This window comes from Oratosquilla oratoria, chromosome 41 (assembly GCF_046742065.1).
Source record: "Oratosquilla oratoria isolate Oo_2021 chromosome 41, ASM4674206v1, whole genome shotgun sequence".
In the NCBI taxonomy this organism is placed as follows: domain Eukaryota; kingdom Metazoa; phylum Arthropoda; class Malacostraca; order Stomatopoda; family Squillidae; genus Oratosquilla; species Oratosquilla oratoria.
This window is the reverse complement of record NC_134817.1, coordinates 31007458-31025676: the sequence shown is the minus strand read 5'-3', so window position 1 is coordinate 31025676 and position 18219 is coordinate 31007458. Positions and strand designations below refer to the sequence as shown.

General features: G+C 41.1%; 1 protein-coding gene across 3 annotated transcripts in view; it reads right to left on the bottom strand.

Annotated features, from left to right (window-relative positions):
- The window catches only part of LOC143021201 (uncharacterized), a 32740-nt gene extending 16899 nt beyond the window's left edge, over positions 1-15841 (bottom strand). For 2 of the 3 annotated variants that reach the window (XM_076178539.1, XM_076178540.1), the window contains exons 1-8: positions 15680-15841; positions 13549-13817; positions 13248-13386; positions 10627-10859; positions 9003-9193; positions 4383-4477; positions 1041-3111; positions 181-408 (exon numbers count right to left, since the gene is read on the bottom strand). In XM_076178539.1, coding sequence (XP_076034654.1) covers positions 181-408; positions 1041-3111; positions 4383-4477; positions 9003-9193; positions 10627-10859; positions 13248-13386; positions 13549-13817; positions 15680-15727 — 3274 coding nt within the window. In that variant the 5' untranslated portion in view covers positions 15728-15841. The remainder of the gene's footprint in view (positions 1-180; positions 409-1040; positions 3112-4382; positions 4478-9002; positions 9194-10626; positions 10860-13247; positions 13387-13548; positions 13818-15679) is intronic. The other variant, XM_076178541.1, reaches the window with a different exon arrangement.
- Between the last annotated feature and the right edge of the window lie 2378 nt (positions 15842-18219).

Here is an 18219-nt window from a genome sequence, read left to right as displayed (position 1 = left end):
TTTTTTCCATTGGACAACAACAAACAAAGGGATGTGGGCGAGCCTCAACCTTGCTACTTACACATGATGGACTTTTCCTGTCTCTAGTGAACATATATAATGTTAAAATGCATGTCAGTATAACAATTTAAGCTACGCTGCTAAGCAGGTTAGCATGCATGTAAAACCAAAGCTGCATACCAGGCAGGCAAGCTTTGCTCCCATAGTAATACTCCAGGCCCTTCTTGCGACCAATCACCCGCTTACTTGGGGACGAGTGGTAGTGTCGCCACACACCGTTCTTTGCATAAGGCGGAGTTTGCCCAAATGGGGTTCTGTCTGCCCATTGATCACTCAGATTTGTTGCAGAAACAGAAAGAGGACGCTGGGCAGTGTCAAACACATTTTCATAGTCATGAATCGTTCCTCCTGAAATAAATAATCAATTATAGACATTCCTTTCTTACTGTTCTACAGTGTACATAAAAAACATCACAACACTTGGTGAGGCATGAAAGTAATATAGGTATGAATAGGAACAAGATGAAGATGGTGAAAAATGAAGGAACTATCAAGACTAAGTTCAGGCAGTTGTACTTTTTCCAATGCTCCCTCCTTACATTGAATTTCCCTCCCACCACTCCTTAGAGGAAAGATGCAAGTATATGTGGAGTGATGGTAATGGCAAGCTGGAAGCAAATTCAAAAGGTGAGAAACTACAAGAAGTGGAGAGGTATTTGAGGGAGTAAGGAGCAGTGGATGTAATAGAGGTGCAGGTGTATTACAGGGTAAAGGAGGCACACAAATGTCAGGGTTGACTCAATTTTTTTTTTTTTTTTTAATGAAAACAGGCATATGGAGAAGAGTGCAAAAACAAGTTTGTGTGAAGGAGAGATTGTGCCCACAGCACTATTTGGAGCAGCAACTGCATTTGAAGGCAGAAAGAAAGCATGTTTTAACTATACCTTAATAAATATGAATTATTAACTTTATCATTCTAAGATAGCCAGTTAAAATAAAAATATAAAAATGCAATCCCAAACCACCTTTCATCTACTTACCACTTTCACACTGCTGCGGCCAAGCAGATGGAACGGGAGAGCGAGGAGGAAGAGCTGGAGCTCTTGTAGCACTTCGTGAAGAGTGGTGAGAGGTAGGCGTACAACTGCGTCCAGTTAAAGATAAGGCTGAATGGTACACACTGCAACTGCCTGATGAAAGACTATGGCTCAGGCATCCATCTGGGGTCTTTGACCGGATCCTGTACTGCTGAAGAGAACCCTTGGGTTTGTCTAGCACACACGAGTCAGATCTGGATGTTAAAGGTGCTGCACACATATCAGCACCATTTCCATCCTCCAGGGTTATGTTGGAAGGTGCAAGAGCCAAATTTATAAATCCACCAGACTTTGTTCTTATATGATTCAAATTATGGTTTATGGATACATTGTCATCATACAAATCATCAATAGGACTTTCCAACACCTCTTCACATGAGGATGTCAAGGCCAAGTTCATGTAGCCTCCAGATTTTGTTCGCAAGTGATTAACTTCAGGGTAACTCCCTCTATCATCATACCCTTCACTATCATCATTTGCGTGAAGTCGCTTTCTCGTGAGAGAATCTTCCCTTAAACGTTTTCTCCGTATAGAGTCTCGAGCCTTCACATACCCCACTGCACCTCTTGATGGTACTTCTTGACGAAAATCTAATTCAGGCTTAATATCACAAACGCTGTGCAGACTTACAGAATCTGGAGAACACTTACGATAAAAACCACATCTTTCTCTGGTATCTGTGTCTTGAACTAGTTCACGCAAGTTACCAGCAGATCGAGATCTATTCATGGGTGACTGAATACTCTCTGGAGGCGTTACATATTCTCCAGATATATTACCAGACATGATACTTGACTTGAAGAGATCTGACACTGTAGAAATATTCTTGGATTCACTGTGACCTTGACCCCAGGGGTGCATAAACTGGTCTTTAACATCTGAAGCTGATGCTGAAGTTACAGCAATACTTTTTGGCCGCTTACGAGACAACACTTCTGACTTACACCTTGACATATTCTTTATGTGAATTGTATCAACTGATTTCTGTGGAATAATTCTTGTTCTTGGACTATCAGATGTAAATGCAGTTTCAAAACATGAATTAGGAGGCAGGTCTAAACCAAGAAGTTCGCTAGAGCTAAGAAACGTGTTGTCGTCATATATACGTTTCCTTTTAACACCTCCCCCTTCACTGTATTTCCAATGAGCCTCTACACTGGAACTAGCACTGCTTTCCTGCCTACTGTGATTATCATATCCTTCTCTATCTCCATTATAATTGGCATTTGTTGATGGCACACAAAATGCGTCAGTTTGATTAACTATTACATTCTTACTTTGAGTATATGGTTGAATATTATCATGAGCAAACACACGATTACCTTGACCAAATCTTTGTTCATTTTCCTTATTTGCTTTAAGTAAATGACAAAGCACATTTCCACTACTGTTCTGTCTATTGTGCCTCATATACTGCGCACTGTTATTTGACTTGGTTACGCCAGTTACACGATTCATATCACTCATCTTACTAAGGTCCACACCCTTTTGTCCAAACACAAGTCTAGTATCATCCACATTCAAAGCACTTTCCTCATGGCTCCCTTCTAGCAGTGTTGGGTACAAATTTGTCTCTTTAAAGTCTGTGTAATTCTTCAACCTATTTAGCTTTAAACTCTGAAGATTTGTGCCAATATAGGAGGTCCCATGGTTGGAAGGTGTGTAAGGGGCACATGTATTATTGGCATTTTCAGCACTGTGAAGTGAGCCTTGACACCTGAAGTTCCGATCACTGCATTCTTCCCTTTGACGAAGAGAAGACCCTCTGTTCTCTTCTCCTAGAAAGGGAGTTGATGTTTTCTGTTGTCCACTAATACTCATGTTCAGCATTAGATCCTCAACAGAGTCAGATGTGACAAGAGCTTCTGGGTTGTAGTTCTCAAAACTTGAACTAGGACTTGAGACTGAGGAACCACTTCGGTCTGGAGATCTATAGGTGATGTCTAGAAACTCTGCACCAATGTATACACGAACCACGGCCTCATACAGTTCATAAGGGATCAATGGAACAGCCTGTAAGGCAAAAAGAATTCTGATATAAAAAAATTCAATATAATGAAAACAATGAGATGTCCAAAGAATGACTACCCACACACTGGGACTACTGATTGCGTGGTCTATCTATATAACAAGGTCCCCCCTCCTTACATGGCAGGTAACCAAGTCAAAAGGCACATACCCATTCCCACCCACTTGGGTACATGGCTTCTGAGTGCATGAGAATTTTTTAGGGGTACTTCTATGGACCAAAGCTTAAAATCTTAACTGTTGCTTCAAGTTCCACTAAGTGGAAAACCTGTAGTCCCAATGTGGTTGGCAAAAGTCCTTGGGCCTGCCTATAGATCTCTGTAGTCTGTGTTATATTGGTGTGGAATTGTTAATCTTGTCACCGACTGAAAATAGTAGGAGGGGGAGCAGCTGCCAGTTCTTCAAGTGTGAAAAGGTGAAAGAAAAAGTTTAACTTGGGGAATGTCTGTCTAGCAAGAAAGAGAGAGGGCAAAGTTAGGAAATATCTGTCAAGCAAAGAAGGGGAGAGGGCAAGAGATGTGTGCAAATGGAGTGTTTGTAAATGTATGAGGGTCACCACATAATGAAGCACTGGGGGTAAACCATCTTCGGCTATCAGGCCCTACTGTGGAGGTGTTGTGTCTTGCTGCATTGTTTCTGATCCAAGCAGCGGGCAGGGGATAGGGATGACCCTTCATTCACAAAGAGTCAAGGAAAAAGGGATAACAAATGGGTTTTGGATGGATGAAGAGTGGGTACATGCCTAGGCTGGCTACTTCCCTTTAAAAAGTGAAGAAACCTTCTGATATGAATAGATGTAAGCAGTTATGTGTAAGTATATATCAATGTATGTATGTATGTGTGTGTGTGTGTGTGTGTATATATATATATATATATATATATCTTTTTCTGCATGAGGGGATGGGGGGGGGGGGGTTGCTGATTAAGTGAAGCAGCCTTGCTGTAGATGTGTTGTGTCTTGCTGCATTGCATTTGACCCTGGGCAGGGAGTAAGATGCAGGGATGACCCATCATCCAGGAAGAGCCAAGAAAAGAGAGAGGGAGGAGTGGTGAATGGGAGTTGAGTATGTGGGGATGAAATGGATAGGAGTGGATTTATGCCTTTGATTTTGGCTACCTCCCTTGTAAGGGAGAAAAAGCCATTGGTATATGTATGTATATATCAAATGTGTGAACTTTGTTATACCTATTCATAACAATGACTTACACCAGGTTCCGTCAACAACATTAATGATAAAAGAAAATCTAAATATTACCATGTTGGTGAAGAAATCGCGGACAATCTTGAAGACATCCACTTCTACTCCAGGGTAATTGGGAATGTTACAACTTGAGTCTGAGGTGTTCGGCCCTGCAAAGAAATAAAAGTTCATTGGAACAATATAATACATTAACCATAAACTAAAAATCAGTCAAGCCTGATCTTTTAATTAAATACTTCAATCAAAATAATATAATGAAGCATTACAGCTAAAAAAATATATCAATATGTATACACATGGAAAGAATGAGTGAAGAAAGGTTAGTAAAAGAGGTGTGGAAGGCAGAGGTAGGAGTGAACATGAAGGGTCGACCTAGGATGAGCTGGATGGATGGGGTGAAAGGGGCATTGGGAAAGAGGGGAATATCTGTTGAGGAAGTGGAGAGGACAGAAGGTAGGGGTGAATGGAGAATGGTTGGGTATGGATGATGCTGTGATGCATGAGGGGGAATGGGTGGGGGATGGGGGGGGGGGGTGAGGGAGTATGTGTGAAAAATAAATTGACACAGCCCAAAGGGATTTCTCCCTGTCTTCTCCTTTTCTTCATGAGGGGAAGGGGGATGGGGGACAGGGGGGTCACTGAATTAATGAAGCAGCCTTGCTGTGGATGTGCTATGTCTTGCGACACTGCTTCTGACCCAGGGCAGTGGACAGGATGCAAGGGATGCCCATCATACAGGAGGTGTCAAGATAAGAGGGAGGGAAAAGGGTGGAGGTGAGTGGAGTATGTAGGGGATGGAATGGGTGGGAGTGGTTTCTATACCTTTGTCTTTTGGCTACCTCCCCATGTAAGAGGGGAAAAAAGCCTTTGGTATATGAACCGTCATCCAGGAGGTGCCAAGATAAGAGGGAGGGTAGAGGGTGGAGGGGAGTGGAGTGTATTAGGGATGGAATGGGTGGGAATGTTTTTTATGCCTTTGTTTTATGGCTACCTACCTTGTAAGGGGGAAAAAGCCTTTGGTATATGTATGTATATGTTATCTATGTACTTATGCCTTTCCTCTTACAAGATGGCCAAATCAAATCAAACACACACACACACACAAAAAACCAACCCTTCAACTCGGCATTTCACAGAAGCACCACCCCTTCTTTAATACAGCAATGCACAGCTTTTCTATAGCATGGCCCAACAGCTACAGCTGGTTTATCCCCCTAAAGAGCTTCACCATATAATGACCATCCCCTGCCAAATCATTAACTCATCTATGAGGAACAAGTGGGAAACATCCCTTCGGGCCTCATCATTCATGCATAACCTCCCTCCACATATCTCTTACAGTATAGTTCCTCTTTACAAGGGAAAAGGGGACAAGTGTGAATGCAGTAGTTTCAGAGGGATTAGCTTGTTAAGTGTAGTTGGGAAGGCTTATGGGAGGATCTTGGTTGAGAGGATTAGGAGAGGAACAGAAGGAGTAATTGGTGAGGAACTGTGGATTTAGGACAGGTAGAGGTTGTGTAGATCAGATCTTTGTGGTAAGACAGATATGTGAGAAAGCTATAGGAAAGGGGAAGGATGTTTTTTGGGCTTTTATGGATCTGGAAAAGGCTTATGATAGGGTAGACAGAAAGGCACTGTGGGAGGTTATGAAGATATACGGGATAGGAGGAAAGCTTCTGGGAGCTGTCAAGAGTTTTTATGAGAATAGCAGAGCTTGTGTCAGGATTGGAAATGGAGAGTGAGTGGTTCGAGGTAAAAGTGGGACTTCGTCAAGGATGCATTATGTCACCCTGGCTGTTCAACTTATACATGGATGGGGTGGTGCGAGAGGTAAATGCAAGGGTAGTGGGCAAGGGATTGGAGATGGTTAAAGAAAATGGAGAAAAGTGGGAGGTGAGCCAGTTGTTGTTTGCGGACGACACTGTGCTTGTGGCAGGATCGGAGGAGGGATTGAGGAAGTTGGTGGCAGAGTTTGGGAGAGTATGTGATAGAAGAAAGCTAAAGATAAATGTGGGTAAAAGTAAGGTGATGAGATGTACAAGGGGTGAAAGTGGCAGTAGACTGGAAGTGAGCATTAAGGGAGAGCGACTGGAGGAAGTGGATAGTTTTGGATACTTGGGTGCAAATGTGGCAGGGAAAGGTGGAGTGAAAGTGGAGGTAGAATGTAGATTGAGAGAAGCGAGTAAATGCCTTGGTGGATTAAAGAGTGTAATCAGGAATAGACATTTGGGAATGGATGCTAAGAGGAGACTGTATGAAGGAGTGATTGTGCCAACAGCACTGTATGGGGCAGAAACATGGAACATAAGAGAAGAAGAGAGAAGGAGTTTGAATGTGTTTGAGATGAGGTGTCTGAGAAGTATGATGGGGGTTACTAGGCTAGATAGAGTGATAAATGAGGAGGTGAAGAGGAGAACGGGGGTGGAAAGGGAGCTGGGAGATATGGTTGATGAAAGAATATTAGGATGGTTTGGACACATGGAAAGAATGAGTGAAGAAAGACTAGTAAAAGAGGTGTGGAAGGCAGATGTGGAGGGAGTGAACATGAGGGGACGTCCTAGGATGAGGTGGATGGATGGGGTGAAGGGGGCTTTGGGGAAGAGGGAAATGTCTGTTGAGGAAGGACGGGAGAGGACAGAAGACAGGGGTGAATGGAGAATGGTTGTATATGGATGATGTTGTGATAGCATGAGGTGGAATGGGCGGGTGGATGGGGGGTGAGGTAGTATGTGTGAGCAAAATTTGACGCAGCCCGAAGGGATTTCTCCCCGTCCTCTCATTTTATGCAATGGGGGGACGGAGAGGAGGGGGGTCGCCGATTTAATGAAGCGGCCTTGCTGTGGATGTGCTGTGTCTTGCGACACTGCTTCTGCCCCAGGGCAGTGGACAAGGTGCAGGGATGCTAAGATGGGAGGGAGGGTGGAGGGGTGTGGAGTGTATTCAGGGATGGAATGGGTGGGAGTGATTTTATGCCTTTTTCTTTTTGGCTACCCCCCTTGTAAGGGGGAAAAGGCCTTGGTATATGTATGTATGTGTATGTACAGTTATCATATACCAAAAGGTCCAGTCTTCTTTCAAATAGGGGTGCCCATGACAAAGCACACACTAACCTTAAATCCATCCCACACCCATTCAAAAATACCCATTGTTGTGCCTCCTATCTCAGCTCTTCCTGGATGAAGGGTCATCCTTGTCCTTGTTACACTTGCTCAAGTCAGAGGCACTGCATCAAGACACAGCACCTACAAAGTAAGGCCTGACAGCCTAAATTGGGTCCCCTCCAGTTCAATACATGGCATGTGCTTCACACCTCTCATCCACTCAAGAAATATACACAGCAAAAAAGAAGAACAACACTACTTTCATTCCAGACAGACGCAGAACACTAAACAAAGTACTCTGTCCTAGAACACATGGTACTACACAAGCCCAGAAGAGAAAACACTCATGAGATGAACAGAACCCCCACTACCCAGCTCTGAACAGGTCACCATTCAGTAGTACAACATATACCAAAGGCTTTTTCCCCCTTACACAGGGGGTAGCCAAAAAGAAAAAGGCATAGAAATCACTCCCACCCATTTCATTTCCCATATATTTCACTCCCCTCCACCCTCCTTCCTATCATGGCAACTCCTGGATGACGGGTCATCCCTACATCTTGTCCACTGCCCTGGATCAGAAGAAGTGTCGCAAGACACGGCACATCCACAGCAAGGCCGCTTCATAAATTCGGCGATCCCCCCTCTCCGGCCCCTCATGCAGGAAAGGAGAAGACGGGGAGAAATCCCTTTGGGCTGTGTCAAATTTTTTCTCATACATACTTCCTCACCCCCCATCCCCCACCCACTCCCCCTCATGCATCACAGCATCATCTATATACAACCTTTCTCCATTCACCCCTATCTTCTGTCCTCTCCAGTCCTTCCTCTCTTCTGTAAAGCCCCTTTCACCCCATCCATCCATCTCATCCTAGGACCCCACCCCTTATATTCACTCCTTCCACACTTCTTTTACTAATCTTTCTTCACTCATTCTTTCCATGTATCCAAACCATCCTAATACTCTTTCATCAACCCTATCTCCCAACTCCCTTTCCATCCCTGTTCTCCTCCTCACCTCTCACTCTATCTAGCCTAGTAACCCCTATCATACTTCTCAGACATTTCATCTCAAACACATTCAAACTCCTCCTCTCTCATGTTCCATGTTTCTGCTCCGTACATCGCTGTTGGCTCAATCACTCCTTCATATAACCTCCTCTTAGCATCCATTCCCAGATGTCTATTTCTCTTTACACTTTTTAATCCACCAAGGCATTTACTTGCTTCTCTCAATCTACATTCTACCTCCACCCCCACTCCTCCCTTTCCTGTCACATTCACATCCAAGTAATAAAATAATATTAATGCTCCTATTCAATCAGTCTTCCTTGTCTCTCTTGCTTGAGACCCACAGCTCCCAGGTAACCGGCAATGGCTATCAGACTGACCCACAGGTTATTCAAGGAATTGATATGGTGTTGTCTGAGAAAGGCTCAAGTGGGACAATGTAGGGTGGGGTATCCTATGGTGATTCCATCTAGGGTAATTTTACTCTGCTACTCTTTCTGGGTCAAATAATGTGAATTCACCGCAGAACCTTCCATACAAACACAAATATTCCAGTACTTACAGTGAGCAAGGCATTTCATGGCAGTGAGAATCCACTTGGGCAAGTCATCTATGTGTCCCGGAGCAACCTGTACTACCCCACGTGAAGTGAGCTTTGTCATATTGTGCTGAATCCAGGCACCCCGGGCAAGACTAGGATCAAACAGTGGCAGAGGATCACAGCTTAACATCTTGTGCACCAAGCAGTCCAGTCTGAAGGTTAATGCATCATTAAAAGATTACACTAGACCCCACAAACTAATATCTAACCTATGTTATGCTCAGTTGATGTTTTTTCAACCTTGTATAACTACTCCTGCCAATAAATGAATTTGTAAAATTTCATTCAATGCACTTTTTTAAACATTTATGCTGTTACTCTCTACAGAAGCATCAAATCCTTTATCATGATTTCAAATAACCTCATTTCTTTTGTGCAATACTGATGCAGTATTCTATACACTCAGATATCAAATGCTTTTCAGAATTGCATAAAACCCTTGAATGACTGAATTCTAGCAAGTTTATTTTTATGGTGCACTAAGACAATGATCTAACTTCTGTTCCTCTTTGCAGTTTTAAAACTAGGCCAGAGCTTGGTACATAGGATAGGGTGAAGCCTGAGCCACAAAGGATGAGGCTGTGTATCAAACGAAGAAATATTCTGCCACAGCTCTTTCAGGTTTTAAGCACTGGGTGTCCTATCACAGTTCAAATTGGGTAAGCAAAGAGGTGCATGATCAATTTCATTTATTTTTGGATCTGTAACATGTCAGCTATGGAGTTTATACCACCTATCACGGACCACAGCCTTAAACTCCATTAACTTGTTTAACACCACAAAAGCACTAAGCTGCCCAGTAGCTACCCATGCATTGTATCCTAACATTATCATTCACAACCTCTGTTAAATGTTTTAAAAATTATGAATATATTAAAACACATAATACTGAATAAAATCTGATGTACTCTAAAGTGCATCTGTCATAATATCATTTGTGGAGATTCTATGAGCAAAATCTTACAAAAGTACAACTACTTATTAAAGGTATAAATAAATTATATCTGAATTGGAAATTGCTCACAAGGACCTAATTACTAACAATTATCACAGTAAACATCATTCTAATTAAATAGTTTTGATACTGCAGAATGAAAATGCATCCCATATGAAAACCAACCCACAATTTTGCAAGCAAAACATGTGACTGCAATGCTGAATCCCCGTATAGAAATATTTAAAGTTGTATGCACAACCTGTTGCACTAATTTTTATAATGACAAACTTTCTGCTACAGAGGGAGATCACTGAAACTTATGTATGGTTACATCACAATGTGATCTATCAATGTGCTGTATATGAACCAAGCCAGCTACAAAGCCCATTAACAAATCACCGCAAGTGCGTCTATATAGAACTAAACCGGTTCTTCCAATATAAAATAGGAATGTAGAGTAGCAACCACAATGGCACATGGAAAAAAATCCTGAGCACCACATCCCACTAAACTATACCTAATGAATTTAGGCTGATATATTTATCTCCAAAACACAAACCCAAAACCAAAATACCCATCCCATCCAAACCTACATATTGATATATTATTATGCCACCCCATAGAGAGCAGAGTACCCTCAGTGCTTACTTTCCGATGAGCACATGCTTCCACACTTCCTCCTGTTCCTCTTGCGTTAATGGTCGCTGGACCAAATGGCACTCTGGAATGTTGTTAACTTCTGGTTTGTCTTTGCTTTTGCCTTTATTCTCCTTGTCAGTGTTGATGGCATTATCTCCTTTGTACCTACGTGTACTGCGTCGCACAAAACTAATGGCATCTAGCTTTCCCAATGCTGGCTTCGAAGAGGAAGTGTCTCCAGTCTGCGTGGGTATATAAATATCAACCTTAGACTTAAAAATTATTAAAAAAGTTTGCATTTCATGATTTTTAAATGAAATTGATGTTGAAGACCTAGAGCATACTATTACATGTTTACACAAATCAGCACCAAAAATAACATTCCATAACCTAAATAAAAGTGAGGAATAGGATGTTAGGTAATGAAATATGACCTTAGGTAGGATACATACATACATACATATACCAAGGCTTTTTCCCCCTTACCAGGGGGGTAGCCAAAAAGGACAAGGCACAAAAACATTCCCACCCATTTCATCCCCGAAAACACTCCACACCCCTCCACCCTCCCTCCCATCTTAGCACCTCCTAGATGACGGGTCATCCCTGCACCCTGTCCACTGCCCTGGGTCAGAAGCAGTGTCGCAGGACACAGCACATCCACAGCAAGGCCGCTTCATTAAATCGGCGACCCCCCCTCTCCGTCCCCCCATATAAAGGAGAGGACGGGGAGAAATCCCTTCCAGCTGCGTCAAAAATTGTTGCTCACACACACTACCTCATCCCCATTCCCCTGTCCAATCCACCTCATGCATCACAACATTTTCCATATACAACCATTCTCCATTCACCCGTCTTCTGTCCTCTCCCGTCCTTCCTCAACAGACATTCCCCTCTTCCCCAAAGCCCCCTTCACCCCATCCATCCCTCATCCTAGGACGTCCCCTCATGTTCACTCCCTCCACATCTGCCTTCCATACCTCCTTTACTAGTCTTTCTTCACTCATTCTTTCCATGTGTCCAAACCATCCTAATACTCTTTCATCCACCCTATCTCCCAGCTCCCTTTCCACCCCTGTTCTCCTCACTTCCTCATTTCTCACTCTATCTAGCCTAGTAACCCCCATCATACTTCTCAGACACTTCATCTCAAACACATTCAAGTTCCTTCTCTCTTCCTCTCTCATGTTCCATGTTTCTGCTCCATACAGTGCTGTTGGCACAATCACTCCTTCATACAGTCTCCTCTTAGCATCCATTCCCAGATTCCTATTCCTCATTACACTTTTTAAACCACCAAGGCATTTACTCGCTTCTCTCAATCTACATTCTACCTCCACCTTCACTCCACCCTTTCCTGCCACATTTGCACCCAAATATCTAAAACTATCCACTTCCTCCAGTTGCTCTCCCTTAATGCTCACTTCCAGATTACTGCCACTTTCACCCCTTGTACATCTCATCACCTTACTTTTACCCACATTTATCTTCAGTTTTCTTCTATCACACACTCTCCCAAACTCTGTCACCAGCTTCCTCAATCCCTCCTCCGATCCTGCCACAAGCGCAGTGTCGTCAGCAAACAACAGCTGGCTCACCTCCCACTTTTCTCCATTTTCCTTCACCATCTCCAATCCCTGACCCACTACCCTTGCATTCACCTCTCGCACCACCCCATCCATGTATAAGTTGAACAGCCAGGGTGACATAACGCATCCCTGACGAAGTCCCACCTTTACTTCAAACCACTCACTCTCTCCATTTCTAATCCTGACACAAGCTCTACTACTCTCATAAAAACTCTTGACAGCTCCCAAAAGCTTTCCTCCTATCCCGTATATCCGCATAACCTCCCACAGTACCTTTCTGTCTACCCTGTCGTAAGCCTTTTCCAGATCCATAAAGGCCCAGAAAACATCCTTCCCCTTACCTATAGCTTTCTCACATATCTGTCTTACCACAAAGATCTGATCTACACAACCTCTACCTGTCCTAAACCCACACTGTTCCTCACCAATTACTCCCTCTGTTCCTCTCCTAATCCTCTCAATCAAGATCCTCCCATAAGCCTTCCCAACTACACTTAACAACCTAATCCCTCTGAAACTACTACATTCACACTTGTCCCCCTTTCCCTTGTAAAGTGGAACTATACACGCACTCCTCCAGTCCTCTGGCACTCTACCTTCTCCCCAGCAAACATTAAATAACCTCACCAACCAGTCCACCATCACTATACCTCCTTTTTTAAGACATTCTGCATGGCATCCATCCAGACCAGGTGCCTTACCTGCTTCATCATCTTAACTGCTGCCTTCACTTCATCCTTCCTTATTTCTCCTCCATTTTCCTCACTCATCACTCTCATTTTCTTAGCATTTCCCACTGCAGCTATCTTTCCCTCCCTATCCTCCTTCACATTAAGCAACTCCCTAAAATATTCTGCCCATCTTCCCCTTACTGCCTTCTCCTCCATTATCATCTCTCCATCTGCACCTTTTACCTTTTCTTCTCTACTTGATTCGCCTCCTCTTCCTCTCTTAATTTCTTTCCAAAACATCTTTTTATTACTAGGATAAAATAATAAAAATACTTTGATCTAAATTGATTACTTTCTGACATTGCCTCACCTTACTGGACCCCTGTACATGTCTTCTGAGTACAGGAGAACTACCATAATCTGGGATGTTCTTATTCACAGACGCCAGAGCAGTTCGGCCGGGGGTCTTTGGAGTACGCAAGGCCTTCAGTGGTGACCGATTGCTGAAACTAATGAAAAAAACATGTTTAATATAGAATTCTATAAAAGTGACATATAGAATTATATGAGCTACAAAATAAAACCTACTGTGGTATGCAATGACATGTTAAAAATTCAAAACCGAATGGAAACTATCAGAGATGTAACATTTCACAGCACCCTGCATTTACCGGTAAAGATCTCTGTTGTCCTTAAAATTCTCCACATTTGATTTGTTGTTCTTGACTTCCTCAATGAGGCCACTCTTGACAAATTTCCTCAACAGTTTAATAGTCTGTTCTCTGCTAACACTCGTGCCAAAGTTCGGGTCATTCCGAAGGTGTTGGTGTAGCCAGTCTATAGCATCTGCAGCTGTGAAGCAATTGTCATACTGACGCAGACCGCGCCAGTGTCGGGAAAGTGGCATGCCATTATAAAAAGACCTTACAGCATCATTCCACTGAAATACAAAGTAAAATAAGAATTAATGTTTTCTTGTAGAGACAGGGGCCAATGACAAGTACTTAATCTCTTACATATGAGGATGCCTACATAGACATCATGAGGTATGAGTGGGTATACAAGGATGCCAGTGTCAGCGTCTTGATTATATTTATTTTGCTGTTGTGGCTTAGTGACCCCCAAATCCTGACAACTGGCTTGATCATATTTTGTTTATTATTACTCAGAGTGAGAATGAATGAGTAATACAGCAGTGGCTTTATACTATATGTTATAACACAAGTATTATGATGCATCAATCATCATACCTCCAGCATCCAATGCTGTGCATGAAAATTTGACCCTTATTAATGAAGTTAAATGTAATGGTCTTGCCAGATGGATGTCCAAGAGAATTTACACATCTGAAGTTATGAACACCTTTACCCTTCAACGATTTATCCTTAACCGTTTCACACAAGAACAGTCAACAACATGCAACTGGTTTTTTTTTCTCTTCTTCCTACTAGCCAGTAACAAATCTATCTATATAATATACCAAGGGCCTCTTCCCCCTTTTAAGGGAGGTGTGTATATACACATACTCAATATATACATATATACAGTCGGAGAAACAAAGCAAAAGAAACAGACGCTCTGTATATTTCAACCACTGTGGTTTTGTGAATATATATATATTATATATAATATATATTATATATATGCACATGCCAAAATACCTTTTCCCTATTATCATAACTCCTAGTCTAGTGAATGAAGGGTCATCTATATTCCCTGACCACTACTTCAGTTAGAATCAATGCAGCAAGACATAGCAGATCCACAGCAGTTCACGTTTTATCTATCCACCCATCCTAGTAAGTTAAAGTAACCCATCTGTTGCCTATTCCATTAGGATGATTAGCGCCTTGGCTCTTGTGGATGAAAGGTCATCACTACCTCCGCTTCAGATCACCAGCAACTGTACAGTACATCAAGACAACCATCAAGTTTCACAAGTGTTGTTTTGTAATGATTCACAGTAGTTCTATGCCTTGCATGAGAATGTCAAAATTTACTTGCTTTACTATATCTGTCCTACCTCAACTCCTAAATTTTCCATTTTCTCAGAAATTACAAAAATACAGAGATGTGGTAAAGAAGTCTTTTACTTTTCATCATATGAATTAACGAACAGCAAAACTAGAATGAATACCAAGCATAATCGTGATGGAACATGTAACAGACCCACATCCCATCTTATTTCATCCAAACAAATTTACCTAAGGCTAAGCCATAAAAGTTATATAATTATGGTCAAACATTAATATTGGATGTTTTCCTGTTATTCAACGTAAAAGAGATAAGAGAGAGTTATGTAATAAAGAAGCTAAACTCAAGAACTTACTTCAACGCTTGGAGGCCATAGCCTACAGACATGCAAACTATTGACTGATTAGTTTGAAGTTTCTATAATAATTTATACAAATTCCTTCAGTACAGAGGCCATATCTTGTGTGCAAACCATATAATTCCCATTCAAAAGACTTTATGGAAATATTACTTATATGCAATTAAGGACAAAACAGCTTTAAAAAACTAAATTCCGATGCAAAATAAAAAAGATAATTGTACACGGTCAATCGTACAATCACAAAATTCCAGATTCCTTGTCTAATTTCCACAAGTATTTCACTCATTTCTAAAAGGTCACCAACTAAGTCTGCCCTAAAGCAAATTTAGTACATTTCTCTAAATGGTATAATTTCGTGGGAACGTCGTTAGTGCAATTATTTTTTATGTGCACCTGTTCCTGTCTCCCACGGGTTGGTAGCTTTACACAAAACCGTTCTCTAAACTCAAAAAACTAGTTCAACTTACTAGTTTGGTAGCCCTGTAGGGTCCCACTATGGGTTTCTTGTCGCTCATAATTTCTTCAAGAGGGATTATCCTTCGGAGCCATAAAATTTAAGTAAAATATACCCTCCTGCCCCCGGTCCCATGACGCCAGATTTGTTTACGTCGTTTAAAATCAACCGCTGTTAGATGATTGGCTACTGCCGCAACGAAACCAGTTGACCAAAATATGTTATTACGAACAGTTTGTGCTATAAAACAATTTCTGGTACTATAAAATAATATGAAAATCACCCAAATATTATCATAATAGATTAATAGTGCGGTTTTCTTGCAAACATATCAGACAATAACCATACTAATTCGCATTTCATGTATCTATAATTCATTTATACTATTCTTTTAGTAGATTTTTGCTTATGAATTTATAATAAAACGTTTATGATAAATTCAGGAAAATATACACATAATATTTTCATATGTGAGAATGAGCGGGAAATTTGAACTTCAAAACAAACGTAAACAAGTTTGACAGAACTTTGTTGTTTTTATTTGTAGTTTCGTATGAAAATGTAAAATGAATACATTGCAGTTTCAATTACTTGAAATAAATCTAACTTTTGTTTGAATGTAAAAACGCAAGGTAGAAAAGGAGCAACTCGATAGATTGAATATAAACTCAAACTACGTATAGTACGTGAATAGGTCAGTGGGCGTAGGGACAAAGCCAACGACTCCAGCCAACTGTTCACGAGTGTTACCGTGCGTGAGGTCTGACAGTCACTCTGACTTTGGGATAATTAAATTTGTCTTTGTCTCCACAAACTCTTTGTAAGACTAATATTCGTAATATAAGAATTCTCAATATAGCCTAAAAAAATTCATTTCCACCGGACATGTTGAATGAGTTTACATTTATCACGTTAAAAAGGACAAGTTAAACATGGTGCTACCGTGCACTGATTTATTCCAGTTCATTGAACACCCAAATACTTACATGTCCCTCTACATATCTACAGAAAAACAAATGCATAGGTATATTTGTTCAATTATTTTTGTTATTACTTTTAGTCGCTGGTCACTCATGTCTTCATGTAAACAATTTTAGACGCCCAAGTTCTTACCAATTAATAGATAGCTCCTAATAAAGAGTTGTGTGTTTTAAACTTTTAATAGTGAAAAATCCATGCAAATAACTTACTTGTTTACTATAATGATAATAATAATAATAATAATAATAATAATAATAATAATAATAATAATAATAATAATAATAATAATAATAATAATAATAATAATAATAATAATAATAATAATAATAATAATAATAATAATAATAATAATAATAATAATAATAATAATAATAATAATAATAATTGTTATTATTATTATTATTATTATTATTATTATTATTATTATTATTATTATTATTATTATTATTATTATTATTATTATTATTATTATTATTATTATTATTATAATTGTTGTTGTTGTTGTTGTTGTTGTTGTTAGGAAACTGTAATGTTGTAACACATTTGTAAATGTGCACTTTAAACCCACTATCGGAGAAATAATATCAGAAGTACAGGAGAACCGTATATTTCGACTACTATCTGTAGTCTTCAGCAGAATGAATCTGAATCTGAATCTCTAGGAAAGACCACCTCGCTTGCGCGGGATCGGTTTTTGTGGGAGGGGAAGAATGTCTGTAAGAAAATGAAAAGACAGTAGCGTATAAAAGAGGGCTATTGCCACCGGGCGATTTGCGAGCGATTAGGGGCTTGTTGGTGGTCGTGGCTCGGGAGAACTGGACTGGGAGCTTGGACGGCGGCGTCAACGCCGGGAGGAAGAGCAGATTATATCACCAACGAAAGTTTAGAAAATGGTAGGAGACGTAGTTGGAGAGAAAGGTGGAAAAACGGAAAAATCTTTAGTGGGAGGTAAACTGAAATGAGAAGATGTAGTATAAGAGAAAGTTAGAAAGGAAGCGAATTTTAGTCGAAGAAAAAGTAAGTGTAGATGTTTGTGCGTGGGACGTGGCTATGTTCGTGAGAGGTGTGTGTGTGTAATTTACGGTAAGTGAGTAGATTTCACTTCCCGCGTGTAGAGGGCGTTCCTGATTAGCCCCAGGTAAGGCATGAGAATTCCTGTTTTACCCCAGCAGAATGGTTACAAGAAGATAGAGTACAGGTATAAATGAGGTAGTGAGGAGTACAGAAAAGGGGACGGGGAAAAGTGGCGGTGGGGGGACTCAGGTTACATGCCCTTGATGTGGTTGGGTGAAGGATGGACATAAGCCTGTTGTTTGCTGACGACATTACGCTTGTAGCGGGATCAGAGGAGGGATTAAGGAAGTTAGTGACGGAGTTTGGGAAGATGTGCAAAAGAAGGAAGTTGAAAATAGATGTGAGCAAAAGTATGGTGATGAGGTATACAATGGGAGAGGATGGCAGCATATTGGAAATGAGTATTAAGAGAGAGAGACTGGAGGAAGTGCATAGCTATAGATACTTGGGGGCGAATGTGGTGGGAAAGGGAGGAATGGAGGTGGAGGTTGAATGCAG